Consider the following 27,195-nt stretch of genomic DNA (forward strand, 5'->3'; position numbering starts at 1 on the left):
AAGAATATATGTTTAATAGTTAAATAAAATTTAAATATATTATCGTTGATGCAAACTACATGATATATTTACTGGCAAATATAATTATCAAATTGAAATCGTTTTTAAATACTTTTATTTATCCAAAGACTAATGTTTCATATTTATATTAAAGCTAGTAATTGCTGTGTAATGATAGTTTGAAGTGCATGAATCATCATTATTTCTTATAACATAATCGTTCAAAATGGACAATAAAATTATCTTACATATTGTAAATGTTTCTTTAGACTAACCCTTATTTATATGATAAATGATTGTACTTTACAATATGGGGAGTGTATAGATTATACAACCTATTATAATTTATTTGGTATTATCTTAATTATTTCTTAAATTTTATTCTTTTTTTTTTTTATATTTTGCTCTTAATAGAAAAAAATGAGCTTTAATAACAATTATTTTCCAATGTGATATATATTTCTCATGGAAATGACTAAAACATAAGTTCTCAACTATTACATATGATATTAAAATTGATTATGGTTTTAATAATATTAAACTTTTAATATTAAAGATCATTATAGTCAATTACTGTTACCTTGTGAAGGATAAATAATATCAACATTGTATTAAGAAAAAAATTAAATTTTAATGGAAATGAACCTTAAAAAAGTAATTGTCTAGTGAATTTTGTAGGCCAATGATTCACAAGCGTTTTCGCGCTACCTGTTATGAAATCTTCGACGGATGATACAAAAACACGTGTTCTTTACACTTTAGCTGACAAAGTTTTGAGTAATTCAGGTAAATTTAAGAAAGTTTAGGTGGGTAGGTAAAAGAAAGTGAACAGGCGTGAAGCAAGGGTAGTTTTAAGTAAGTCAATCGGTAGAATCGGAAAGTTTATGTGGATGATTGAAGGGAAAGTAGTGAAGCAGGAGAGCGGCCATTTTATGTTAGTATGACGTAGAGGCTGGGTGTAGCTTCGCGTTCAACCGTCCGTGTTCTTTGGAAAAGGCGAGAAAATCTGAATTCTGATGCTGGGGTCGAGGTAAATGCACGTACCACGCACTGAACGTGTGAACCGTAAATTAAGCCGAAGGAAAGTAAGGAAATTAGTTAAATAAGGAAGTACAGGCGTCGTGAAAGAGCGAGCATGAGCGAAGAAAGCAATCCGCGAACGCTCTATGTGGGAAATCTAGACACTTCGGTGTCGGAGGAACTATTGTGCGCACTTTTTTCACAAATAGGTGCAGTTAAAGGATGCAAGATTATACGAGAACCAGGGAACGATCCATATGCATTCGTCGAATTTACGAATCATCAATGCGCGGCTACAGCGCTAGCCGCCATGAACAAGCGATCCTTCCTGAATAAGGAAATGAAGGTTAACTGGGCAACGAGCCCTGGAAATCAGCCGAAGTTGGACACAAGTAATCATCATCACATATTTGTCGGCGACCTGTCGCCAGAAATTGAAACACAAACTTTGAAAGAAGCATTCGCGCCTTTTGGCGAAATTAGCAATTGTAGAATTGTCCGCGATCCACAAACCATGAAAAGTAAAGGATATGCTTTTGTATCATTTGTCAAAAAGTCTGAAGCTGAGGCAGCGATAGCAGCTATGAATGGTCAGTGGCTTGGATCTAGAAGCATCAGGACAAATTGGTCGACTAGAAAACCGCCACCACCAAGATCCGAAAGGCCACGACATTCAAATAATAGTAAACCTAACTATGAAGAGGTATGTTTTAAATTTCAATAGTGATCACCTATTAATTTTCTTACCCTTGTGTCTAATTAAGATATGTGGAAGTTACGTATAGCTCACTTGTTGACAACATAAATAATTTTGTTTATTTTCTAATTTGTGTATATTATCATTAATAGGTATATAACCAAAGTAGTCCAACTAATTGCACAGTATACTGTGGAGGTTTTACAAATGGCATTACAGATGACCTGATAACCAAAACATTTTCTCCCTTTGGTACTATACAAGATATAAGAGTATTTAAGGATAAAGGATATGCATTCATAAAATTTACTACTAAGGAAGCTGCAACACATGCCATAGAATCAACACATAACACAGAAATTAATGGTAGCATTGTTAAATGTTTCTGGGGCAAAGAAAATGGAGATCCTAATAGTGTGGGCCCAAATGCAAATCACCAAGCTCAACAGGTTATTTTAATGCATATATTTTTTATTTTAATGATCCATATGCCTTTTCTTTAACAAATTAAAAAAATAAATATTAAAATATATATTATCTTTTTTGTTTAATAGGTTACAGCTGGGGCTGGACAATATGCATATGGATATGGCCAGCAAATGAGTTACTGGTATCCTCAAGGATATCCACAAATGCAAGGTCAATTTTTACAGCCTGCTCAGTACTATGGTCAATACTATGGACAACAGGCTCAATATATGAATAGCATGCGAATGCCTGCTCCTGGTGCAGGTACATGGCAACCAGCACAAGCGACCGCCGCACCGCCGACTGCAACTGCACCATTGCCACCAGGTCAGCAACCTGCAATGGTAACATATACCATGCCACAATATCCTACGCAATGAAACTGATCATTGATCAACATCAACTAATTGTTACATATGATCCATCTAACCTTGGGGCGTTTGCAAGATTTGTTCTGTCATATACCTATTCCAACTTGTTTATTGGTATTTTGACTGCAGCATCATATGTACAAACTTTCCAGTTGTACTTCGAATGAAGTATTATACAAAAAGAAGTTCTTAAATTTGGTTGTATCAATATCAATTGGTATTATATTTCAAAAGACTATCGAAAGCTCGAAGTGATATATATATTGAATATATACACTGAGATATTTAAATATACATTTTTCTTGTATGTTTTCCTTGCCAAACAATAGAAATGTATACCATTGTAATGAATACAAATATATCCTGCAATTTTTATCGAAAAAGGAAATATCATAGCAGTCAACCCATCAGTGTAATATAACAATTTTTTCAAGACGATTTTTATGCTGTTGAATGAGGTATATTTCTGAACTCAAAATTGCAGCCCCTTGATGAGCCCTGCATTCGTTGTGCTGCGTAAGGTGTACGTATGTATGCGAACATTGCGTTGTTATATTTTTAATATTTTTGCCACAATCTTTAGTTTATTTCAAATCATTAATGAACAGAGATAAATGTTCATTTATGGTAAACAGAAGGTATGACTTTGAACATAGTATAAGATAGGGATTATAGGTAGACACGGCGCCTGTGATGTAGCTAGATTTGGATGCATGCTTTGACGTGTGCAGGGCCCTTATTAAAGTAAACTATGCGATTGATAAACGAGTTGTAAACTTTTCTCGTTTTGTGATATTTATCGTCGGTGGTAAATGTACAAAAAACATTCTTATAACAAATTTTAAGAAAATACTTCTGGAAGTGTCAAAAATGAAATATTTTACGCTGAATTTAACTTAATTCAATATACTTTGTTATACTGCTTAGTGACTCCTCTCCATTTGTACAAAGAAATAGCGAATCTTGATGTAATTATTACAATGTAATTTAAGTATAATGGTAATGATAATGGTGAACACTTCCGCTAAGAGTTGGAGTCACTATTGTTCTACCTTTATTGATTTGTATATCAATAGTTGAAATTATGTTCCTTTAAACATGTTGTAAAATATTCAGTTCTTTTCTTGTAATAATTAGTATATCAATTGACAATCACATTTGATGTTATCTGATATTTTGACGTTGTAATTATCACATGGCACGATACATATGCCTTCGTGTCTTCCAATTACTATACAGGTGAAAATTATTGCATAACTTTAATATTTTCAATTTTCAATAAAGTTAGGTTTAATATTTATTTATTATGTTTTTTAAGAATTTATTATTTTCATTCTGATTATTTCTTGAAAACTCATTTTCCAAAATACGTTTCATTAAGTTAATAAATAAACAATAAACAAATTAGAGTGAGTTAGAGTAAAATTTATCGATACTTCGCTTCACCACCGACGATAATAAGCCATAAACCTTTCAAAACCAATTTGTATAAAGTCAGTACTGAATGTAATAACAGAAGAAACATAAAATCGAATATAGCAATGATTGACTGCGATAAGTGATATCGAACTATGGAGAGCCAATTTAAGAAAAAAAAACTTGTCTATGGATTAATAATAATCAGTGAACCGATGGAAGACATAAAAAAAAATGTTATATAAAAAGTAATTTAGGTACAGTAGGGTGCGAAGCCCTCGAAGATGCTTAGGATAATGTTATCTTATAATAAAAACAAATTGTCCTTTGAATGAAAAAAAAGGAATAAATATTTAAAATACACAATATTTTGTATTATTTCATAGCCCACGTTATTATAAAATATAAAGTTATGAAATAATAACAAAAGTGACTTTTTAAATTTATAAGAAACGTAGTACCTTCGTTTATAACTGGTTAAATGTAAAAATAATATAATAAGTTTTTTAAGTACATACAAGGTAATTTTATTTTACAGCCGACATACTTTTACAATAATTGTTTACGTTAACCGAGCATATTTTTTTCTGCAAACTATCTCGTCAAGCACTTAAAACACTTGATGACTTATGTAGAAGATATAATTCTGACTGATTTTTTGACACAATAAAATTTAACGTTAAGTACAATGTTTGCGATTTATTGAAGGAAACACAACTTCTGTATAAAAGGGGCGTCGTTATGTTCGATTTAAACGGAAAACATTACGTTGGTTATACCATTACTATAAAATAAAAATATTTCTTTGGTGAATATTATAGCAATGTCAAGTTAGAATATTTTAATACTTTAATCAAAACTAAATTCGGTAATACTGTGAATAATTTAATTAATTTTCACGTGAAAATTGCGAGCATTCCTTTTTTAAAATGAAATGCGCTAGAATAATTTGTACTGTACACTTTATTACACAATACATGCGTTCCTCGATCTCGATCACACGGCGGCAAAATACTAAGTAGGATATCTTGTATTTTTGTACAATAAGTGACACTATACTATTCAGTTACATTCGAAAATTACTATTTAATTGCATGATGTCACTGAGTATATAGATGTTAATTAAATATGTATTTGTTAATTGTTTCATCAAGCGAACTAGGATATAATATATTAAAAGAAGGAGTTGCTCAACGAAAATTTTAGTTTGCAATCTACAATTATAATCTGTCTACCTTGTTCTACATATTTTTTTACGTAATTTATGATATTGTTGAGAAATATAGATTTGACATTTAATCAAAGTATAATTGAAAAAAAGATCTACGAAAAACATTGTTTTCGTTTTGTAAGTTTTATGTTACGTTTTATCAAATCAGTTACTACTTATTTTGCAAACATCATTATCATTTTAGTAAAATTTCATATTAGTGCATATTAAAAGTGGATTGAAATATCTTAAAATCAATTTTATGCGGTTATCAAAATAACTTTTATCCTTTCGTAATATCGAGAAAAAGAGGGTTGAAACTTACAATTAAGGAAACATAATTCGTGCAGTCATGCACAGATGTTTCTTATAATTAATTCACATTTGATTACTTTTAATTTACGCAGCAATAATTAATATTAGCATTATTATTTGCTTATATTCTTAAGAAATTTCCTATTACAAGTTTTTATAAAAGTAGCAAAATAACTTAATTGAGGCTGAGCGTGTTTTTAACATGGAAGGCCAGGGTTGTAAATAGAGACATACCCATATTGATAACAGTCTGTTGTGCAAGATCATCGATAAAATTTGGACAAAAATATTTTACTTATGCTTACCATAAATTATTTAACGCCGAAAAACTTTACATATAACCAAAACTTCAATACAGTTCACATTATACTTTTGCAACATAAATAGTTCTAACATTGACTTAACATCAAGTTCATAACTTTTTCAATCAAAATTCATTTCATACAGCATTCAGCAATACATATTGAACTTAATACATCTATATTGATATAATGCTGAGATTGAACTTTGACATTATTTGTAACTTTAGTTATGTTCGTATGTTCAATAATAAAGAGGTGCGCAATTTTGCGCAAGTGCAAATTTATACTTTGTACAACTATTACCATTTTTCTATCAGTGCATCAGTCGTAACTGATATTAAAAATTGTAACAAGTGAAACGGGCAATCCTTGTTTCATTACATGACAAAAATTAAAAAGAAATTTTTAACATCATTTTACGTAATATGCTATGCATAGATTATACTATACTACATGGGTCAGTATTAACTAGTGATCACACAAGAGAAGCTTCGAACTCGTTGCATTATTGTTATTAAAAAGCAAGGATTGTAACGAGTTACAAAGTGAAGAAATAATTACTCCACGCTTCTCTTATAAGCAAATACATGTACGTCGAGTAAAATTAGGAGGTTCTTATTAACTAATTTCAAATTGAAACAATATCAGACTAGTATCGAAGCTTAGTATTATGGTTTTGCAATAAATGTGTTTTTAAATCAGTGATTATATCGTACAAGCACAATCACCTTTTAGTTGAGCATTTGAAGCAGTAGATGAATATCAAAAACTTTTATATATCCAACTTCCTTTTGTAGCATACCTTTATCATAACATTAATTTTTTACTGACAATATTTACCTATAAATAATAAATATTTTTAATTTCACGAAGTTCAAATATATAATTCCAGTTCGTTGTCTTATAGAAATCTCACCAAATCAAGAATTGATATATATTTTGATAAGCATAATACCCCTGTTAAGAGATCTTAATTATATAATTTCATTTTAACAATTATCAAACGAATATCTGAAATGTTACCAAACATAACATGAATAATATTTTCCCCAATATGTTATACAATATGCAATTTGTTATTTTTACAAAACTCACGTGCCTAAAACGATTTTATCTGCATACTTTACTTTTAACACGTGCTTGTGTAAAACCAAGATATTCATTCATTTTTATGCTTATTTGATAACATAATTATAGCAGTAATTAATCCTTTACACCCAATTACAGTAATTGTTTTATTATCTGTTTGGACGTGAGCTGTTTCATATGCAAATACAGTCTTCCTGCTAACATTATTCAAATCAATTGTGCTTGAATGGTAATTAAGTATTTACATTACTCTTTTTATTATAAAGTGCATATTGTAATTGCTAATTGTAGAATTACATTCTTCTTTGCATTATTAGAATAATTTATACTAAACTTATTAGTGCATAACCGTATAACAAGAAAGTAAATAATAATAAATTAATGTTCATAATTTACTAAAATATGAAATAAAAAGTTACCGAAATCTACATAGACAGTATAACTACAAACATTGGAATTCTAATATCAACATCTTTGGAGTGTAGTAATATAAGTATGAAGTAATATCAACTTAAACTTAAATCTATAATACCTGATTGCTGGATGGAGTATAGAATGTATCATATATGTAATATAAAGCTAGTAATATTACAGTGTTACTGCTGTAATATGATTTAAAAAACAGTACTTAGCAAGAGTGCCTTTTGCAATATCATAACATTTTCTTTTTGTATATAGATGTCATTTATAAATTAGCTTAGAAAATGTAAAAGCTGATATATTTACACTCTGTAATAATTAATATCGCAGAAAATCATTTTTGTTGTATTTTCCGTCATTAAGTTCCTTTCTTCTTTTTTTCTTTGGAATGTGCCGATATTTTAGTGTAACTTATTTTCCAGCCTTGTGCATCAACTAATTCTTAAAAATCATAGACTTACGTCACCATATTCGAAGCTCCACTTTTCATAAGCTGCTAAACTTGCAGGTGACACTGATCTACGAATTCTTTTAAGCGAATCACGAAAATCTTGCATTGTAATATTACGTACGGAATTAAGGTCCAATTCCTTTACTTGATCTGGATTAAGTTCTGTGCAATATTAATACATCTTTTTTTACAAACTTTACGATATATCTTTTATACATACTTAATAATGATTAATTTATTTGTTAGACTATCTGGTCAAAATCTTTCATATCCATTCAGTCTAAGTAAGCATAATGGAAAATGTGTAATAGAAGCTTAATATTTTATTTTACCTCTAATAGGGCCAAGTGCTGCATCTTTTGCTAAACCCGTTAAATCGCTTCCAGAATAGCCCTGGGTTAAAACTGCCATCTCATTTAGCTCTTCTGGTGTTAGAGGATCATTATGTTTAGCTAAAAGTCGCTTCAGTAACATAATTCTTGTTCGTAAATCTGGCAACGTAACATATACTCGCTTTGTAAATCTCCTTAATGCAGCTTCATCCAATTCTTGAGGTCTATTTGTAGCAGCCATAACTAATACTCTTTCTTCTGGATTACATGGCAAACCATCAAATTCAACTAAAAATTCCGTCTTCAATCGCCTATGTAATAATTGTTAATTAGATAAATATTAATCATTTTACATAAATGTCAAAACTTGAACAGATCTACCGTGAAGCTTCATGTTCATTATCTCTACGTTCGCTTAATAACGAATCCACTTCGTCAACAAAGATCACAGATGGCTGTAATTCTCGCGCTATAGCAAAAAGAGCTCGTACTAGCTTTTCTCCTTCTCCAACATATTTCGATGTAAGACTAGCAGCAGATATTGAAAAAAATGTAGCATTGCACTGAGTAGCCACAGCACGTGCAAGCAATGTCTTTCCATTTCCTGGTGGACCAAATAATAATAATCCTCTTGCTGGTGTTCGTAAGCCAGTAAATAATTCTGGTCTTAATGAAGGCAAGATGACTATCTCTTGTAATGCTTGCTTTGCAGTCTGTTTTATAAAAGAAAATATAAAATTGTAAGTTTATCTACTATATTATGCATTTTTCCTTATTTAACAATTTATAGATATAATAGCTACAGACTTCTTGACCAGCAATATCCTCCCAATGTACTGCTGCACCTCCTTCTAAAATCTCATCTAAAATTACTTGTGCAAGTTTTGGATCTACACCTTTTAAAAGAGGTACTTTTCTTGTAGGTGTTCCTCTATTACTGTTTGATGTAGTTGGTGTTCCTGGTCTCCTAACAGGTGAACCATTTCCAGGTACTGATAATTGTCTTTTTACAGAAGGTGGCGTAGATGATGGTTTAATAGGTGTAACTCTATGACAAGATTGTACTGGTGTTGAGCGTCCCATGCTGCGTGGTAATGTTTGACTTTTGCTTATAACTGTCCCCACTCTTTTTCCAGGAACAGATAATTTTCTTCCAGATGCTATAACAACATAAAACAAATAATACCCAAATAATAAACACATAAAAATGAAACTATTAGTACTTTTAAATACGAATCTCTGTTAACTCTATTATATAGAACTATTACAAGGAATAAAATACAAGACAAACGCTTTGCAATGAAAAGAAGTAATTATTAATAATTTCAATCAATATAAAAAGAATGAAATATATTTGTCAAACTAGTATGCATGTGATATAATTAAACTACATTTATAATACATATGTAATATATAATTAAAACATTAAGAGCATACATTACATTGTTAATATTTCATATATATAAAATATTTTATATTGTTAAAAAGTCATATACAGTAGTGAACAAATGATATTTGAGCACTGAGTATGAGATTACAAAATAACTATGAAAATATTTTTTAGAATATAAATGTAACAAATACTTTTTAGACTATTCTAATGTGTTTTTCAAATAAAACTTAAATGTTTATATGAAGCATACATTCATGCATATAAACTAATTTGTCTTCTTAATTCATTGTTTCATATAAAGTATATATACACATGCACATAGTATCATATATATATATATATATATATATATATAGTCTCATACATACCTACATATAAATAATTTTATTTCTTTTTAAATTACTTATTCAGATAAATATATTACATTACAAAGTGTGGCAAAACTATGTTAATCATAGCAAATAATATAACATGCTTGCATTTATTACTTGTTGTATTACATCAAAAACTAATAATAGATGCATGTGTTAATAATGGAATAGAAACAACAGTTTTACAGAAGCAATTATCAAATTTACATTCAAAATCTGCATTGTAAGCCCAAAACTTCAGACAAACAGTACCTTCAGAATGGGCAGAATAGTTTTTTGGTGAACGTGGCCTTAACTTGGGAATTTGGGTACATGTATTCTGCCCTATGTTCACTGTTTGTGTACTGTTTGTGTTTTTAGTATGATTTGTATTTAAAGAAGATCGAGTTGTTTGTAATGTGTGTATATTGCGTCGGACCCTCAGATTCTTTCCTGGATGTTCGTTGTCCATTTTATTTCCAGGAGCACGATATTCATTGCAGATATCCAGTTTTTTCAGCTCACACACACTCACTACAAAAAGGAAAAACATTCTCTGCCATGCTGCAGTAGGCTAAATAGCTAAGTACAGTTTGAACCCATAAATTTTGTTAACTTTTGTCCAAATTGTAAACTATATAACTAGTACTTAGATTTGAAATGAATGCTCAGATGGCTGTTAGGAACGCTACTATATGAAGTTTGGCTACTAATTTGTACATAAAAATTTGCATCGCTTATGAAAAAAACATATTGTGCCAAAAATGAAACCATTAAAAAAAGGGATAACGCGCGCATGCATACACGCACGAGTACATTCACGCATAAATACTCTCGCACAGACACACACATACGCGTGAACAATATAGAACAATTAACACATGAGCATGCTAAATACATAAATATTGTATTATTCTTAAGCTGTACCATAACTTTATTTAAGAATAATTTATTATTATAAAAAAAATGTATAAATAAGTGATATATAATTTTGTTAATGCGAGTGGAACAGCTTAAGAAATGTGCCATGTATTTAAAATATTTGTTTACAAACCAAGAAAATCAAGTCTATCCTTTGCCATTGCCAAATTAGTGCGCATTTTATCATGAAGTCTTTGTGCATGTTCCCATACTTCTCCTCGACCACCATTACACTCTATAGCTATTCCTTTTTCTAATTCTCCAATTCCCTTCTTATAAAGTTCAATTGCCATTTCTTTCTGGCCTAATAAAAGTAATATTGAAAATGAAATATCAAAAACAAGCAAATTATAAGAAACAGACAATCTAGATATATCTAAGAATATACCTTCATTATCTTCGTCAATCTTAAGTGCTTTACTAATAAATTCAAAAGCTCTACGATGATGATGTTTTTGTTTTGCAAGTAATGGGTCTCCAGGGCCAGGACCAACCTGCCTTCTAGGCACTTGCGACATTCCCTCGTTCTCAGTTTGCCCAGTATTATTTAAATTATTATTTAAATTTTCACTAGACTTTTGACCAACTACGATCTCTAGCTGGCAGGTCTGTTTGCAAGTTTGTCTTCGTTGAATCAACTGAGATGTAGATGTATATAAGTACTTAAATACCACAAATAACTGATAAAGAAGTGTCCTCAGAACATTGAACAGCAGTATCAAAGGAAAAGAAACAATATAGAGATTACGTTTGTGTACTGACGGCTGAGGGGTGTCGAGAAAGCGATGATTATGATGGTAATGATTATGGTGATGATTATTGCAGTTAATGGTTGTTGTTGTTTTATCACTATTTTCATTCTTCGTCACGCATAACTTTTTCGGCGACTTTGTGCCGTATTTCCGAATTGGACGCCCGCCATCACTGTAAGACATTTCCTATCGCAAATTTTTGAATTCGTATATTTGTATGCTACAGAATACACACTTATTATCGCCAAATACAAGTTGAGTTAAACATTCTGACATTCCCAATGTTGCGTAAATGTTGAAAATGAAAGACGATTTTCAAGTTGTCTTAGATCATCTTCTTAAAAAACATTTCGGAAGCTCAACAACTTAATCTTCCTAGAAACAATTGCAAATTGAAGACGACGATTGTTTTCACTGGCGATTTGGCGAACGAGATAAAAGAAAAGAACGACAAGATTCGGAATTCCGTGGTGTTTGGGATTGGTAAATCATGAACGAAATAGAATGGTCCGCGATCTTCTTCAGCATCGCTTGTTTTGATTCACGTTTAACTCGGAACATCAACGTGTAATATGGATTTACAAACATCAACAAACGTTGTTTTACAAAATCGTGTATACAAAAATATATACATAGAGACTCTTGTATTACATACATGCACCTCTGTATTTACTTCGTTTAGTATGTGTTCTACATTCCACACGAGATAGATTACTTTATGCACTTGCGCTCTTTATCAGATTCCCTTGCACATGCGTGTATTTGTATATCCTTAATAATCCTGCACAATCTTTGATTCTATATTTATATATATATATATATATTTTTTTTTATTTTTACTCATTTGTTATTTCATTTTTAAAGAATTTTAAGGTTTGCCCAACGAATAGGTAATGGGATTTTTTTATATTTATGAATGCATTTGCATGTATATGTACTTCTAAGATGCAACTTTCATGATATACAATAAAAATATGTAGCACTAAAAGAATTATCATTTTTTTTAATTCTTTAATTCTTTTAATTTTTAAACTATGAAGTCACAAAAAATAATGTTTATAATATGTACATATATATACATACATGTTTTCTTATATTTCCCGGTACAATTTATTATTGATTGGTGATAAAAAGGTTTGTCAGTTTATCATTTGTATCATATTAGTTCATAAGTTTCTGAGAGAGGGCTTCTTTTAGTATTCTGCCGCCATTTTCTTCATCAGTTCTGCGTTTTACATTCCAGAGATTGTATCAAGGCAAAATGTCGTCCGCAAGTGGTGATGAAAGTGAAATCACTTTAAATGAACCCGGTAAGATGATATTTCTGAAAGAAACTGTATCCAACATGACATAATATTGTTATCCATTTATATTTATATACATTTACATAAAACGAAACAAAAATATTAATACACCCGGCAGCTGAGCAAAGACTTGCGAACCGCCATTAAACGAATGGCGTCTCGCACACGCATCTAACGTAAATATTTCATTCAAATTTTGCATTTTTTAAATATTTTTATTTTTTTTTAGTACGACGTACAAGATCTAGTCGTGCACGTAAAACTACCGTGGTAGCAAAAAAATCACCTGTAAAGAAACTTCTAGCAAGAGCTACACGTTCTCCGAAAAAAGTGCAAGAGATCGAAGAAGTGGAGGTGCGTAAATTCCATAATACTGCAGATAGTTCTAGCACTCATCAATGCTTGTAATCGACATTTTATTCAATAGAAGTAACTAATTGCAATTTTTCAGGAGGAGGTGCCTGTGTTACAAGAAGAAGTTGTAATGGAAAGCATTCCAGAGAATGGAGTGCAAAGATTTGGTGACATTATCATTGAACAGCATAATGAAGAAGATTCTTCTATGTTACATTTGGAATTGGAAGATTCTAGTGATACTACTATTCACGAAATTAATATGAATCAGAGTGTACAAATAGAAGTTCAAGAAAATGTACCTGATTTAGAAACATCTGCATCTCAAATTGTAAATAATACATAATATTTTGTTCTTTTAAGTCATATATACCAGAATTATATCTTGGAGGAATTATGTTTTATTTTTATTTTAGGATCATTCTAATACAGTATCGGATTGTATGATCATAGAAGAAAATAGTATGGATAAAGTTGATATGTTGAATGAACGCGAACAAATGGATATGGAAGGACAAGATATTAGTAATGATGAAACAAATCAACGTGTATTAATAGATTTCCAAGAAGTTATGAATGATGATGGGGAAACAATAACACAAGTAACAGAAATTTTAGAAACAGAGGAAATTGAATCTGAAACTGTTATAAATGAAGGTACTGGAATTGAAGTTATGGAGGTAGATAGTCAACAAGAAACATCAGAAAGTATAGAAAATATTACGGAAAAAACTGTGCCTGATTATGATATGACAGGAATGGTGGAAATGACAGAAACAACAGAGGGTGATATGGAATGTTTACCTGAGAATGCTATTAAAAAAACAGAACCCGATACAGAAGCTGTATCTGAGGACGAATTGCCTACTGAAGCTACAGCAAAGGTATTTTGTTATCAAAGCAATAAAGAGTAAATATACATATTTTTGTATCTATTTGTATATATACATATGTGTATCTGCAGTATATAATATTTTATCATTAACATATAGGAACCTGAAACAGAAGCAGTATCTGATGAAGAATTGCCAGCAGCAGCTCCTGCAGATTTAGGAGAAACTGAATCAGTTTCTGAAGATGAATTGCCATTAGACAGTGAAAAAAAGAAGAAAAGTGGAACAAAGATAATGAGTAAAACCCTGGAAAAGAAGAATAAAATAGAAGGAACAAGTAAGTGCAAAGAAGAAAATGTTTGCTTAACAAACTTTTTTATTTTGTACTTAAATCTTTTTACCTTATGCGACGTTTACTTTTACAGATAAACGTAAGTTAAATGCAGAAGGAGAGTACGATCCTAGTTCACCAACGTCTGAAAATAATGATGAAACACCAGCAAAGAAAGTTGCGCTTTCAACAGAAGCAGATCCAGGGGACACTAAACAAGAAACTAAACCAGCATCACCAAAGAAAAAGACCTTACCGGAATTAGAAAAATACTGGAAAGCCGTTAATGAAGATCCATCAGATTTCACGGGATGGACATATCTTCTTCAGTACGTCGATCAAGAGGTAATTCGAAAAGCAAAAAATATATATTGTCAAAATTATATCAAAATCATCCGTAATACTTGTTTATCATACAGAATGATGCTGAAGCTGCACGTGAGGCTTATACGAAATTTTTGGAGCGTTATCCATATTGCTACGGTTACTGGAGAAAGTTTGCAGATTACGAGAAGAAGAAAGGCAACCCCGAAAATGTCCAAAGGGTGAGTCAATTCGTTTACCATATCTATTAGGTCTATTTCTCATTATGATATCATTTAATTAACGCAATCTAATGAAAATAGCTCGAGTTAGGAAGACGCGTGGGCAGTGTGCACGCACGTAAATATGGTTTTCCCTTCCAACAGCCTAGCACGTCTTGCGGCACCTATACGACTCTCTCCGTTTACCAAATAGCTAGTTACTTAATTATTCTGCGATATCTACAATATTATTGCGTATATTAATGTTTTACTTATACCGTTATATCAATATTCTACATATGATACGTAAGTCAAGCGAAGGCTAGTTGTTTCAATTTGCGATATTATCGTGCAAGAAATTGTGTGTAATATTTACTGTAAGCATTTGTACACATAGCTTACTACAGAAAGTATTGTAACTTAAGCATAAGATGCGGTACCTTACTTAATGTAAGTAAGATTGGGTTGGGTGTTAAATCAAAGTCAGAAACAAAGACTTAGGACGTGAACATGCCAGAGAGGGAGCAAGAAAAAGTGGCGGAAGACACAGAGGCACCCAGATCGGAACACTCCTTGACTTTAAGGTGAATGCACAATGCTCTGCAATCTCTGTGTTAATTAAATCTCTTTATTTACAGTACGCGTATGATATGTGAGTATACGTTGCTAAAAAACAGTAATGCTTATCGAAAGCTAAAAAAAAAAACAAAAAACAAAAAAGAAATAGGTATAAGTCTACCCACCACCAGCCCAATCATTTGTAAATCGTTCTAAGTGTGATTGCAAACCATTACTACAGGTATTCGACCAAGGTTTGAAAGCCATTTCGCTCAGTGTCGACCTTTGGCTTCATTACATCAATCACTGCAAAACCGTCTATGAAAAAGATGAAGAAAAACTACGAGAACAATATGAAAGGGCTATTGAGGCATGTGGTCTTGAATTCAGGTACGAATTGGTTTCTGTTTTATATATATGCTTATCTAGTCATACTTGGATACTTATAATATTCTGTTTTGTTAAGATCTGATCGTCTTTGGGAAAGCTATATAAAGTGGGAATTAGAGGGCAAACGTCTAAGCAGAGTAACAGCATTATATGATCGTCTATTATGTACTCCAACACTTGGTTATATTTCTCATTTCGATGCATTTCAAGAGTTCGTCTCTTCAAACTTACCCAATCGTATTTTAAATGTTGACGATTTTCTTGCATTGCGTGCTGAAGTGAAAGCACTTTTGAAGTCGGATGATAGTACTTCTACTTCAGCAGCAGATGATGCACCACCTGGAGAAGAACCGCCGCCACATGAACTTCCACCAACTGATGAGGAGACCCGTGCTATTAGAGAAAAAATCATTAGTAGTAGACGTAAAATGCACAAAGCTAATATTAATGCAGTTGCTGCAAGATGGTCATATGAGGAAGGTGTAAGTATGCATATTATATAATTTAGTGTAGCATTTATTACTTAATATTTAATCTCCATTCATAGATTAAGAGGCCATATTTCCACGTTAAACCTTTAGAACGATGTCAATTAAAAAATTGGAAAGAATATTTAGACTTTGAAATTGAACAAAAAGATCAGAATCGGATAATCATCTTATTTGAAAGATGTTTAATAGCGTGTGCTTTATATGATGAATTCTGGATGAGAGTAAGTTTTATTTATTTTTCTCTAATTGAAAAAATCTTTACATTAAATGCTTTAAACATTTTTTAATTTCTTCATAGTTCGTTCGTTATCTGGAATCTTTGAAAGGTGATAATGTGGAAAAAATTAGAGATGTATATACGAGAGCTTGTATGGTGCATCACCCGAAGAAACCAAATTTACATCTACAATGGGCAACATTTGAAGAGGGTCAGGGCAATTTTGAGAAGGCAGCAAATATATTGGAAAATATTGATAATGTAATACCAAACATGTTACAAGTGGCATATCGAAGAATAAATTTGGAGCGTAGAAGAGGAGATTTAGATAAAGCTTGTATATTGTATGAAAATTATATTAGCAATAGTAAGAATAGAACCATTGCGAATAATATTGTAGTAAAATATGCACGATTTTTGTGTAAAGTAAAGAGTGACGTGGATAAAGCAATCAAAGTATTATTAAAAGTATGTTCATGTGAATTTTTGAAATACGTTTTACAAATTTGTTTTTTCTCATATGACTACATTTTATGCATTATGTAAATTATACATTTTTAGGCAACAGAAAAAGATAAAGATAATCCAAGGCTTTATTTACAATTGATTGATTTGGGAATGCAAAGGACTCCTGTTGATACTCAAGAAATTGTAGGATATATGGATATGTTTATAGAACGAGAACACGCGGATCTTGAACAAAGAGTACTTTTTGCACAACGTAAAGTAGAATTTCTCGAAGATTTTAGTCCGGATATTCGACAAGTGTTAAAAGCGCATGAGCAATTCCAAAAATGTATTAAGCAAGCAAAGGAACGGAAAAAGACGAAGAATGACGACACAAAAACGTAAGCATTATTTTTATAAAAAAGGTGCTTAAACTATCCTCAATTAAATGTATTTAATAATTTCAATTTTATGTTCTGCAGAGATACTTCTCCTCCAAAGAAAGTTAAAACTGGAGATCAATCTAATGTACCACCTCCGCCTTCTGTAAGTTCGCAGTCATCATACCAATACAGCAGTGGCCCAAGTGGACCATATCAGTCACAACAACAATTTCAAAGTGGTCAATATGGTGGTCAAGGCGGATATCAACAGGGTTATCAACAGTATCCACCTCCGTCCGATCCCAACTATGCCAATTATCAGAATTGGCAATATGGACAAGGAGGGCCACAGGCATATGGACCGTACAATCAATGGGGATCTTACAATTACTATTAGAGGATAATACAAAATTTGTCTTGTATCAGCTTTCATTGCGTTGTTGTATCTACTGTACATTTTATAATTATTTTTTCATCTAAGGATGAGATAAAAAAAGAAAATTCTTTCAAGTTCCAATGACACATCAGTAACCTGACACGAATAATAGTAATAAATGTCGTACTGATGCTTCTTTCAACAATTCTTTGCATGAAATTCTTTCTTAATATATTTTAAATAATAGCACAGAAAATTGTACGCGAAAGTGCAGGAAATACTAAAGAATTTTCAACCGATGTTGAATATATTATTACAAACATAACATGATACAGGTAGTTGATAAAGATTGCCATACAGTATGAACACAAAGAACATTATGTGAAATATTTCCCAACTACACTATTTGCATTGAATTTGTATAATGCAATATTATGTGTTTAATTTTATTCCGTGACATTATGTTATTTTTTCAACAGAAAGCAGCAGTTTATAAACGTTACCTATACATTGTAATAAGTATTTTTTTCGCGTACTTAGTTTATAATATTATAATTTTTTTTGCTGATGTGCGTTGAACGTGTCGCTTAATAAAATTAAAATATACATGTAAATGGAAAGATAGATATTTGAATATTTTACAAATGCTACGTAAGCGCACTTTATGAGATATTCACGGAATAAATATTGTTAACATTTGTCAGTACATTTTGATAAATAATAAATTAAAGAACAGACTATGTTTCTACAACATATTCAGTTATAGAAATGATGGTTGGAATCCTATTTTCATGTTTCAATGTGCATATGTTATAATTTCGTATTTATAACTAGAATCCGAATTTTGTCGTGAATCGGCATAGATGTCATATATATTAACCCTTTGCGGACGGGACGGTTCGAATTTAACCGTATCGTGGGACCGAGCTGCTGCCGCGATAGTCATTTAAAATTACCAGCGCACATTTCTGCTTAGACGCGCTTTTTGTTCGTAAATGTTAAATTTTAGACATATGTACATGCACAGATTCTCCATAGGATAAATAAAATGACACACATATGAGTCTTTTGGTTCTATCAGTTGTTTTCGCCAAATGCATATATGAGTTCCGCGGCCAAATTGATGGCTTACGCATAATGCATATATGCGGCGGTAGTCCGCAAGGGGTTAACACGTTCAATGTGAAATCGATACATGTATTGAGGAGGAATCTCTTCAGTCATGATGTCAATGTATCGATATGACTTTTTTTTATTATGTATATTTTTCAACAATCTGACTTGTATTCTAGCCATTTTTTAAGAAAAACCAAATGAAAAAATTGTTTCCAATCTTTTTCAATACAGAATATAGAGATCGCAGAGATCCTTTCGCATTGAACGTGTTAAAGACATCTTTTTCCGTATGTGAAATTTTATAATTTCTAATAAATGAAATTGGAAAAGTACATGAATACTTCTAATGACAGTGCATTGCTTGCATTAATTTAGAATTTCAACGAAATATATTTATGATTGATAAATAAAAGAAATATAATTTTTAATTACGTTCTGAATTGATGTTTCAATTCGTTTGCTACTAAATTAACCATTACGTTTAATAAATTTTCGATATTCGAAGGTTGCCGTTATGAAGATTACTTATGCAAATTAGTAAATTATAAGGAAATGTCGGATACTAAGACAAAAATATGAATATTTATAACAAATATGTTTTTTATTATGAAAACATTATTACGATTCCAAACAATTATAATTGCGAAAACTTCATCTCCTTAGAGTATTTATTGTGAAAATGCAGTTTTACTTACGAAACAAAATGCCTAGGATAATCAATAAAACATGTTATAAGAAACTTTTTAAAATACAAGCAATTAACATTCATATTGCATTAGTAAAAAAAAATATAATTTTTTTCGAAGAAGTTGAATATTATTATTAAAGGCATTAATTTCTTAAATATATTCGTTATGCAACTACGGCACTTGTGGCCATTGTGTTAACTCCACAGGTACCATCTCCTCTATAAACTCTGTAATAACCACGCTCGCCCCATCGTGGGCCCCAACTATTCTTTATTATCCAATACGGTAATTCTTTATGGAAAAGAGGATATTCTGGAAAAAGATCTTATATAAAAATGTGTAAAAATTAATATATTTAAAAGATATATAAAAATGTACGTACTGCTAATGCCATATCCCACAATTAAAACACCATGATCTAAATTTCTAGGACTGCATAAGAAGTTGAGTGGGTGTGAAACTCCCCCAAAATAAAACTGCATGGCATTGGCATTAATTCCAACAGAAATTGGGCCGTTTTTAACTAGCCATTGTGCCATTTTCTTTTCATCCGATGTAATATTTACAGCACTGACAACTTGTACCTTAGCCTTATTTTGAAGAAAGTGGCATTTTTCATCTTTAGCATCATAAGGATAATCTGATTCTAATTCAAGACCTCCTAATTTTTCTATAGCTTTATAAGCATTTTCCATATCTCCTCCATTGCATCCTTCATCTAAAGAATCGCAATCTACTAATTCCTGTTCGGATAAAGATAACAATTGATTATGTTTAATTGCGTATTGTCCTTCCACGTTTCCAGTTACAGAAAACGCCCAGCATGATCCACATTGGCCTTGATCTTTCACAGGTGTAACTACACTGTGATCGCGCCAGTCGAATTTAAGTGGTAAAGAAACATCTGGTATTTCAGCTTCAGGAAGAGGTATTTCGTTTTCGTGTTTTAGTTCAGGACGAAGACCTAAATAACGAGCTTTAAATTCTTTAGGCGTGAGATCTGCAAACATTGTAACACCATATTCAGCTGTTCCTCGTTCAAACATCTGTAGTTCTTCAATAATTTTTAGATTTTGTTTAAATATTTTAAAACGATTTAGTTTCTCATCGGCTGAATTGTATGTTTTTCCAAATTTCTTTATAAAAGCTTCAAATAATGTCTCATCTTTTATTTCTTCAGCTAGCTTTAGCATTTTTTGATTATATCGACTACCTCGTAAAGATCGCTTTCGGCGTTTATTTGAATCACAATTGATAGTAATATTTGGAGATCCTTTATCTAACCATACCTGAGACCATATAGTAAACAAACATTCTTTAATTTCAGTTCCTTCTTTCAATTGACAACCATCTTTTGTACCTTTTGGACAATTGCTTGTACCCAATTTGACCCTTATTTTATATAACAATCCAGATACTACTTGTTCTGAGGCTTCAACAATTTCTACTATCATAGGTTCATTTGAACCTTCAGAATTTTCTGAAAATTTCCTAAGACCCTTATCTGCAAGTTCTTTAATTGTAGAATCATTAACATTTACATTAAAAGGTGCACCTGGAATACCTGACCTTTTCTTTCTATACATTGTGTGTGATTTATTAATTATAGAGTCTACCTTTCTTGGATAAATGATTTCTTCTTTAACTTCCTCTCTGTTTATTTCTGGATCTGATTGAGTTTGTCTTGTAGGCAAATCAAAATCTTTCAAAAATTCACCAAATTCTTTTACCTTATCTTCAAATCCTTGAGGTTTAACATCATCATCACTTCTGTTTATGGAAATTTTTAGAATAGGATGTTCTGTCACTTCTGATTGTTCTGATTCTTCTGATTTTTTAGTTGTGATATAAGTATAATTATCCAGAACATTTTTTAAATTTTCTAGAACTTCCCATTTTTCATCAATTGTTTCTGATTTGTTGGGTGTTGGTGTTACAAGTGATTCGCTGTTTAATGTTGAATAAGAATTAATATTCTCTTTAATCTCTTCATTAGCAACCATAGTGCAGTTATTCTTCACTATTTTACGGCTAGATTGCTGCCAAGGTTGTTCTTTGAATGTTACCAAACATACCTTGACAGGAAGATTTGTCTGTATAGAGCATTCTAATTGCTCTATTGCATTTTTCAAGCAGTCAGATTCTCCTATACGTAATAAAATTTGATATTGTATAATATTAGATGAAGGTGGAACAACACGAGTTACTTTGACAATATCAATTACTTTATGCTTGAAATCATTTTGTATCAATTCATCCATTGATTTCACTACTTGTTCTCCAAAAGCAACAAATCCAGGCAAATTTGGATTTAACTCATATGGACATCCTGGACAATAATTAGGACTAGAAGCTCTCATTGCTATGAATGGTCTCTCATTATGATCTCCACTCTTTTGAATTTCATGATCTAGTTCAACACTTTGATTGTTAATAATTTGCTTGTCTAAATTTTCAATAACATGATCCTGATCCTGATTATTTTCTTGTACTTGCAATGGATCATCTTGTACTGATTGAGGATACAAATACATGCATTGTATAGATTCTCTTAAAACATTTATATGTCCAAGTTCGTGTTGTTTCACTTCCACAGTACATGCTTCTCGAGGACAAGGTTCTAATGCTTCTTTGCAAGTAGGAGTTAAGTCAAATGTCAGTCTGTATATTACATATGGAGATTCTTCCTGAAGGTTAAGAAATTAAACGATATTTTAAATTTAAACTAGTACAGGCAAATAATTAAAAAATTTCGATTATTATATAATCAATATTTGATTTTTAGAAAGTTTATAGAAAGCATACCAATTTTTGCGCGCTAATCAGGTTACCGCCCTCATATGTATGATGCGTTGGAGAATCCTGATTCAATGAATTCAAGGCACTTTGAATTAAAGGCTCCGGGACATTTTGTACTGGTTTGTTAGCGGGACCAGAAGATACAAGGATTGTATTAAAGACAAATAGAAATAAAATGCGCGTTACACGCAGCAGTAAGCCTGCCATCTTACTACATACACTGCACGATGTTGACCTCCAACTGACGCAATTGACTCTTTGGTTGAGGTTTTAAATTCCTTTATATTACTGAATTAAGAATGATAATCAATTCTTAAAACTTCCGATTGCTAAATGAAAACTTTGATTTTGATCGTTCTACTTTTTATATAAATATTTATGAGACGTAAGCGAAAATAACAGATTTCAAAAAGAACGATAAATAAAGTAACTTGTACAATATAAATAGAAATGACAGATTAAAAAGTATGTACTGGCTGGTACTCGTAATCGTTTACGCTAAAAAACATGGATTTTTCTCTTCGACTGTGAACTTATTATATATATCTTTTCCGAAGCATTTTTATTGCACCAAAGATAAGATAAACCTTATAATTTAATATGCAACTAACTGATATTCTATTAATTCTTGTAATTAACATTATAATGTAACATTAACAATAATTTCATGTGATCGTAAAATTAAAATATTTTGTTGTTTTGTATTTCTAACTGAAAATATTTAGTAATTTAATATATAAAGTATATAGATTCGAATTTCAAAATCGAAACATTCATGATAACGTGCATATAACAATAAATATGTGGATAATGAGATGAAACTAAAAAGTGTTGATAGCTTTGAATAATTTCGAATAAAATTTAATAATTTATAATTATATTTGGAAGTTTAGAATCTGGATATATAATTCAATATGAAATATTCATGATACAATATCAGTCAGACTCAGTTTTATGTAGTGAATAATGGAAAGTATTACAAGTATTTTGTAGTCTGTATAAAATATTGAGATGATAAGGTCAATAGTTGCTTATATTTGTTAATTTGACACGATATTTTTTTATGTTTAAATAAAAGTTACGTGACACACACTCTATTATAAAATTTTAGATATGATATGCACTAAATAAAACTTCTTGGAAATATTTCTACATATTATTTGAAGATTGGTTATATATTTCTACGTTCAAGTTTTCGCGCCATTTTAAAAACTGATGTTAACCATTTTCAAGTTCCGGTTGTCAAAAAAGCAGCAGCTGTTTCACTGTATCGATGTGATCACCAGTGATTGCTGCAGTGTTCTCGAAAAGACAAGACGTTAACCGAATTACAGGATAGTTCATTCGTGGCATATGATAAATCCTTGATTATCATTGGTGAGCAAATATACTACTTATTTCAATACACTTTAGACGAAAGTTATATAGGTAGAAACTAACAAAGTACTACATTGCAGTGAAGTTATATCGATTTTCTACTTTACTCTAGCTATCGTTTAACTCACGTTAAAATACGTAACTTGTGTTACTAGCTTTATTGAATTTGGAATTTTATAACGAATTTTGGTTTTCTTACTCTAAAAATTTTTCCTTTCTACTTTGAATACACCTTATTTTGTAATACAGTAATACATATGCATTCAATTGTAGCATATAGTTACATATTTGGATCTCCACTCATGTCTTTTGCATTTTTGCACAACATTATTTCTGTCAATTAATTACTCACCTATTTTTCAATTTTTTCAGACAACATTATATTAGATAAAATAGATAAAATGAAAAACATAGTTGCAGATATACATCTAAATACTGTCTAAGCAACTGCCTTTACAAAAAAATTATCACTTAACAATTTGCATTTTTTAAGATATTGACCAATGTTTAACCTCAATTGTAATGGATAATTTCGATGATGATGAGGTGATATTTGAAAATTATTATAATAATAAAATGAAAATAGATTTATACATGTTATAAATAGAATTTCAACTTATTTCAATGAATTAACTTTTTTTCATTAACACATTTGCTTGTACTATATACATACATATATACATTTTTGTATATTATTTTCATAACATTATGTGTTTCTATATTTCTTTCATCAATCCATATACTAAATTATGTATAAGACACATGACTCATTACATATATTTTCGATATACATTGTAACTCGAAAGTTGTTTCCTTAATACTATCACGATATTATATTTGAAAATCGGCATAATGAATCAGTGGTTCTCAAACCATGTGAGTATCGTATTTACATCGCAATCATCATGTAATTGATTTGAATTAACATTTGTTAAGAGCTATAATTAATCATTAGAAGAAACAAATAGTATATTATATAAAATCTGTTATGAAAAAGTATATATTTCAATATAAAATAAGTATTCCCGCGTCTGGAGTTTGCAGCTTTATAATCCGGTTTTCCTATTGGTGCTTTTCTTTGTCGACGACATTTTACCCCCACTACAAGGCAAGCGCTGTTCTGAAACTCTGCGACTGCTCGTTGCTCAGTAGCTGATTGTGAGTACTAATCTTTCAGTCGGAGAGAACGTAGCTTCGTGAATTTTTCTCAGGATTCTACCGGTTTTTTACACTTTTATAGAAAAAAGTGTCAGTGATCATCAGGAAATTTTATATTCCCGATTCTTCTTCAAACAAGCCAATTGTAGAGTTCACTACCGGCGGAAACACCCATCGAAGACAACTTTATTGACGAGTACGGTTAGTAATAATAGCTAGACCGGTGATACTGTATATTTTTTTCCTTCGTATCTTACGTTACCACGCATTGATACAGTAGAGCATCCTGTCATTTCAATTAACCTTAATGATTATTATCTTGCATTCTTTTCACAAATTTATATCATTCGTATGACATTCGAATTCTATAAGTAATGTATTTGACCTAGAAATTTTCTTTTCGTGACACACCAACGTAGAGAGACAGTCATCAATGGAAATGATGACTTTAAACCACTGCTCACCACGATTCATATTTATCATATAGATGAGAGTATTTCGAATAGCTTTGAATTCCTTGTGCAGGGAGAAAATCGGAAACCAGGCAGACGTCATTAAAGATTTACTTAGTATTACAGGTTAATTAGATTTTATCGTGAATTTATTGCTTTCAAGAAACAAGATAAGTTTAACATTCAAAGCATGCGTTGCAGAGGAGGTTTTCGTATTTGTGTTGCATTTCATCCTTCGAGGAATGCACTTCATGACGTAAAAGCGAATTCGTTCAAGAGAAAATTTAACATTCATTTCATTGTAATATTTATATTTATTTCAAGAAAGAGGGATAACGTCGCATTAACATTACAGTCTCTAACCGGCTATTTTATTTATTGATTTCTTAATGTCATACGTATGCGCGGTCTACTTAATGCGTACGTAAAACTTTATAAATTAATATTTTCGATTACTCGATTTGACTGTAGAAATTCGAATACATCGAAAAATGACAAGCATTTTCGACCAAGTAAGCTCTTGACACTTTTTCTACCGGCGTTAACAGCTGAGCGTCATTGATGAAAAACATCTGAGTTTGTGTGTGTATGATAAGAGGGCGCTGGCGCGCGCACGCACACAGATACTTACACGTCACTTCGTGCGCGTGTGTGCGAGAAGAACGAGGGAGTATGTATGACGTCAGAATACTTGTATTTTATATTTATTCTTTGACGTAAGATGGGGCTATGTAATTATAATGATGCATATTTGAGTAATCAGATGCGGAAATGCACTGAAATATCTATTTCCTCATCTACCTAATCGCCATCGCGATTACTTTTTATTCAGAACCTCTTGATTTTTCATTAAAGTTTCATAATGCGAATAACGCCCTGTATATTGGAATTTATATATTAATATTACCTGTAATGGTAAGTAAAAATTAAAACATCCATCTGAGTATCTCGAACTTTAACATTCAAGCTTCAAGTGCATTTATATCGAGCCACTTCTTTTTGTATATCTACGTAAAAATTCTTATTCTTTTCCGACGAAGCATTCTGATTCGTCACTCTCGGAATTAATTCATCTATTGTTTTCTCACCAGCATCATTCATTCGATATGACTTTCTCAGTACTTCCTGTCAACCTAGAGAACGTTTTCATTACACATTGACCACGTTTCGCGTTCGAGGAACGTTAGACCTCGAACCATTCTAAACAGGAAGGCGCGTGTCAAGACATTCGTGCAATACGCAAGCATTATGTATGTATGTATATACCTGCACGCATGCAGATTGAAGTACGCGTCATGACATGGCCGCATTATCTTACCGGCATCCGGCACGTTGCGCTGCGCGATCGACATTTCCTACAAAGCGCATCTACATGTGTGTCCATCCTTCCACGTGACCACTAGAGATCATCATTATTCTGAGTATGACTTTCACGACCAAATATCTCTCAAGAATATGAAGCTCGTTCTCTTAGTACGCTTTGAAGGCAAATCTGGAGTTACGACATAAGTTGCAACGAATCGCAACCACGAGGCAATGTTTTTGTCTATTGTCTCGTAATTTTCTATTTTAAACCTTTATCCGATGATTTGAAACCACCTAAAGCTATTCGTCGTGCTGTCAATAAGTTAAGCAATGCTTATCTGAAGAATGCGAATGAGAATATACCGATCAACTCGAAACGTTTTAATCAAAGATTCCGTTTGGGATTCATATCTTGTCATGCATGAAAGAATCTGTTCTGAAACGACGTCCAAGGGTGTCGTTGGTATTGGTACGGTTTGTGAATGTACCTACGTAGCTCGAGAACATTTCCTCGGAGGTCGATATTGATTTCTGAACACGATTTCCTTCGAATGTTCTTCATTTTTGTTTTATCGAACACCAAT

At 31.5% G+C, this 27,195-nt stretch overlaps 5 protein-coding genes across 16 annotated transcripts in view; 3 read left to right on the top strand and 2 right to left on the bottom strand.

The window, feature by feature from the left end:
* The first annotated feature begins 729 nt into the window (after positions 1-729).
* Positions 730-4,338, top strand: LOC126921752 (nucleolysin TIAR). The gene is made up of 3 exons (XM_050733601.1): positions 730-1,723; positions 1,870-2,166; positions 2,272-4,338. Exons 1-3 carry the CDS (start codon positions 1,136-1,138, stop codon positions 2,563-2,565), a joined length of 1,179 nt encoding a protein of 392 aa, XP_050589558.1. The 5' UTR covers positions 730-1,135; the 3' UTR covers positions 2,566-4,338.
* Positions 4,339-4,917: 579 nt separating this feature from the next.
* On the bottom strand, positions 4,918-12,259 carry LOC126921726 (spastin). 5 transcript variants are annotated; one of them, XR_007712527.1, is made up of 9 exons: positions 11,144-12,259; positions 10,889-11,059; positions 10,108-10,368; positions 8,899-9,251; positions 8,473-8,804; positions 8,092-8,402; positions 7,770-7,921; positions 6,716-7,085; positions 4,918-6,639 (listed from the first exon to the last, which is right to left on the bottom strand). XR_007712527.1 is itself a non-coding variant. In XM_050733526.1 (8 exons), exons 1-8 carry the CDS (start codon positions 11,688-11,690, stop codon positions 7,062-7,064), a joined length of 2,151 nt encoding a protein of 716 aa, XP_050589483.1. In that variant the 5' UTR covers positions 11,691-12,259; the 3' UTR covers positions 4,918-7,061. The 5 variants fall into 5 exon arrangements, 4 of the variants coding, with proteins under 4 accessions (XP_050589483.1, XP_050589484.1, XP_050589486.1 ...); XM_050733526.1 differs by having other exon boundaries at positions 4,918-7,085; XM_050733527.1 differs by having other exon boundaries at positions 4,918-7,921; positions 11,144-12,257.
* Positions 12,260-12,667: 408 nt separating this feature from the next.
* On the top strand, positions 12,668-18,470 carry LOC126921717 (pre-mRNA-processing factor 39). Of its 2 annotated transcripts, XM_050733504.1 has the most exons (14): positions 12,668-12,817; positions 13,041-13,165; positions 13,263-13,496; positions 13,582-13,822; positions 13,922-14,049; positions 14,158-14,335; positions 14,424-14,674; positions 14,749-14,874; positions 15,653-15,801; positions 15,878-16,283; positions 16,349-16,513; positions 16,591-16,977; positions 17,071-17,357; positions 17,439-18,470. In XM_050733504.1, the coding sequence occupies exons 1-14, from the start codon at positions 12,769-12,771 to the stop codon at positions 17,734-17,736; spliced, it is 3,024 nt and encodes a 1,007-aa protein (XP_050589461.1). In that variant the 5' UTR covers positions 12,668-12,768; the 3' UTR covers positions 17,737-18,470. The 2 variants fall into 2 exon arrangements, with proteins under 2 accessions (XP_050589461.1, XP_050589460.1); XM_050733503.1 differs by having other exon boundaries at positions 13,582-14,049.
* Positions 18,471-19,413: 943 nt separating this feature from the next.
* LOC126921718 (putative cysteine proteinase CG12163) lies at positions 19,414-22,678 on the bottom strand. The gene is made up of 3 exons (XM_050733505.1): positions 22,326-22,678; positions 19,903-22,207; positions 19,414-19,832 (listed from the first exon to the last, which is right to left on the bottom strand). The coding sequence occupies exons 1-3, from the start codon at positions 22,524-22,526 to the stop codon at positions 19,684-19,686; spliced, it is 2,655 nt and encodes an 884-aa protein (XP_050589462.1). The 5' UTR covers positions 22,527-22,678; the 3' UTR covers positions 19,414-19,683.
* Positions 22,679-23,533: 855 nt separating this feature from the next.
* LOC126921774 (synaptosomal-associated protein 25) overlaps positions 23,534-27,195 on the top strand; it is a 28,668-nt gene continuing 25,006 nt past the window's right edge. For 3 of the 7 annotated variants that reach the window (XM_050733629.1, XM_050733630.1, XM_050733634.1), the window contains exon 1: positions 24,828-25,055. The gene's annotated coding sequence lies outside the window, so the exon portion shown is untranslated. Of the gene's footprint in view, positions 23,697-24,826; positions 25,056-27,195 lie in introns of those variants that run through there. The other 4 variants (XM_050733632.1, XM_050733635.1, XM_050733631.1 and 1 more) reach the window with 4 other exon arrangements.

The sequence above is a fragment of the Bombus affinis genome, chromosome 11 (assembly GCF_024516045.1).
Source record: "Bombus affinis isolate iyBomAffi1 chromosome 11, iyBomAffi1.2, whole genome shotgun sequence".
Taxonomy (NCBI): Eukaryota; Metazoa; Arthropoda; class Insecta; order Hymenoptera; family Apidae; genus Bombus; species Bombus affinis.

Bases quoted from the DNA above. Each gene is read 5' to 3' on its own strand.
- LOC126921752 (XM_050733601.1), top strand. From the start codon at position 1,136: ATGAGCGAAGAAAGCAATCCGCGAACGCTCTATGTGGGAAATCTAGAC. The intron at 1,724-1,869 runs GTATGTTTTAAA...TATCATTAATAG, and splicing joins GTAAACCTAACTATGAAGAG to GTATATAACCAAAGTAGTCC. The intron at 2,167-2,271 runs GTTATTTTAATG...TTTGTTTAATAG, and splicing joins CAAATCACCAAGCTCAACAG to GTTACAGCTGGGGCTGGACA.
- LOC126921726 (XM_050733526.1), bottom strand. From the start codon at position 11,690: ATGTCTTACAGTGATGGCGGGCGTCCAATTCGGAAATACGGCACAAAG. The intron at 11,060-11,143 runs GTATATTCTTAG...TACTTTTATTAG, and splicing joins GATTGACGAAGATAATGAAG to GCCAGAAAGAAATGGCAATT. The intron at 10,369-10,888 runs GTTTGTAAACAA...TCCTTTTTGTAG, and splicing joins GGATAGACTTGATTTTCTTG to TGAGTGTGTGTGAGCTGAAA.
- LOC126921717 (XM_050733503.1), top strand. From the start codon at position 12,769: ATGTCGTCCGCAAGTGGTGATGAAAGTGAAATCACTTTAAATGAACCC. The intron at 15,802-15,877 runs GTACGAATTGGT...TGTTTTGTTAAG, and splicing joins GCATGTGGTCTTGAATTCAG to ATCTGATCGTCTTTGGGAAA. The intron at 17,358-17,438 runs GTAAGCATTATT...TATGTTCTGCAG, and splicing joins AAGAATGACGACACAAAAAC to AGATACTTCTCCTCCAAAGA.
- LOC126921718 (XM_050733505.1), bottom strand. From the start codon at position 22,526: ATGGCAGGCTTACTGCTGCGTGTAACGCGCATTTTATTTCTATTTGTC. The intron at 22,208-22,325 runs GTATGCTTTCTA...CTTAACCTTCAG, and splicing joins TGATTAGCGCGCAAAAATTG to GAAGAATCTCCATATGTAAT. The intron at 19,833-19,902 runs GTACGTACATTT...ATCTTTTTCCAG, and splicing joins TGTGGGATATGGCATTAGCA to AATATCCTCTTTTCCATAAA.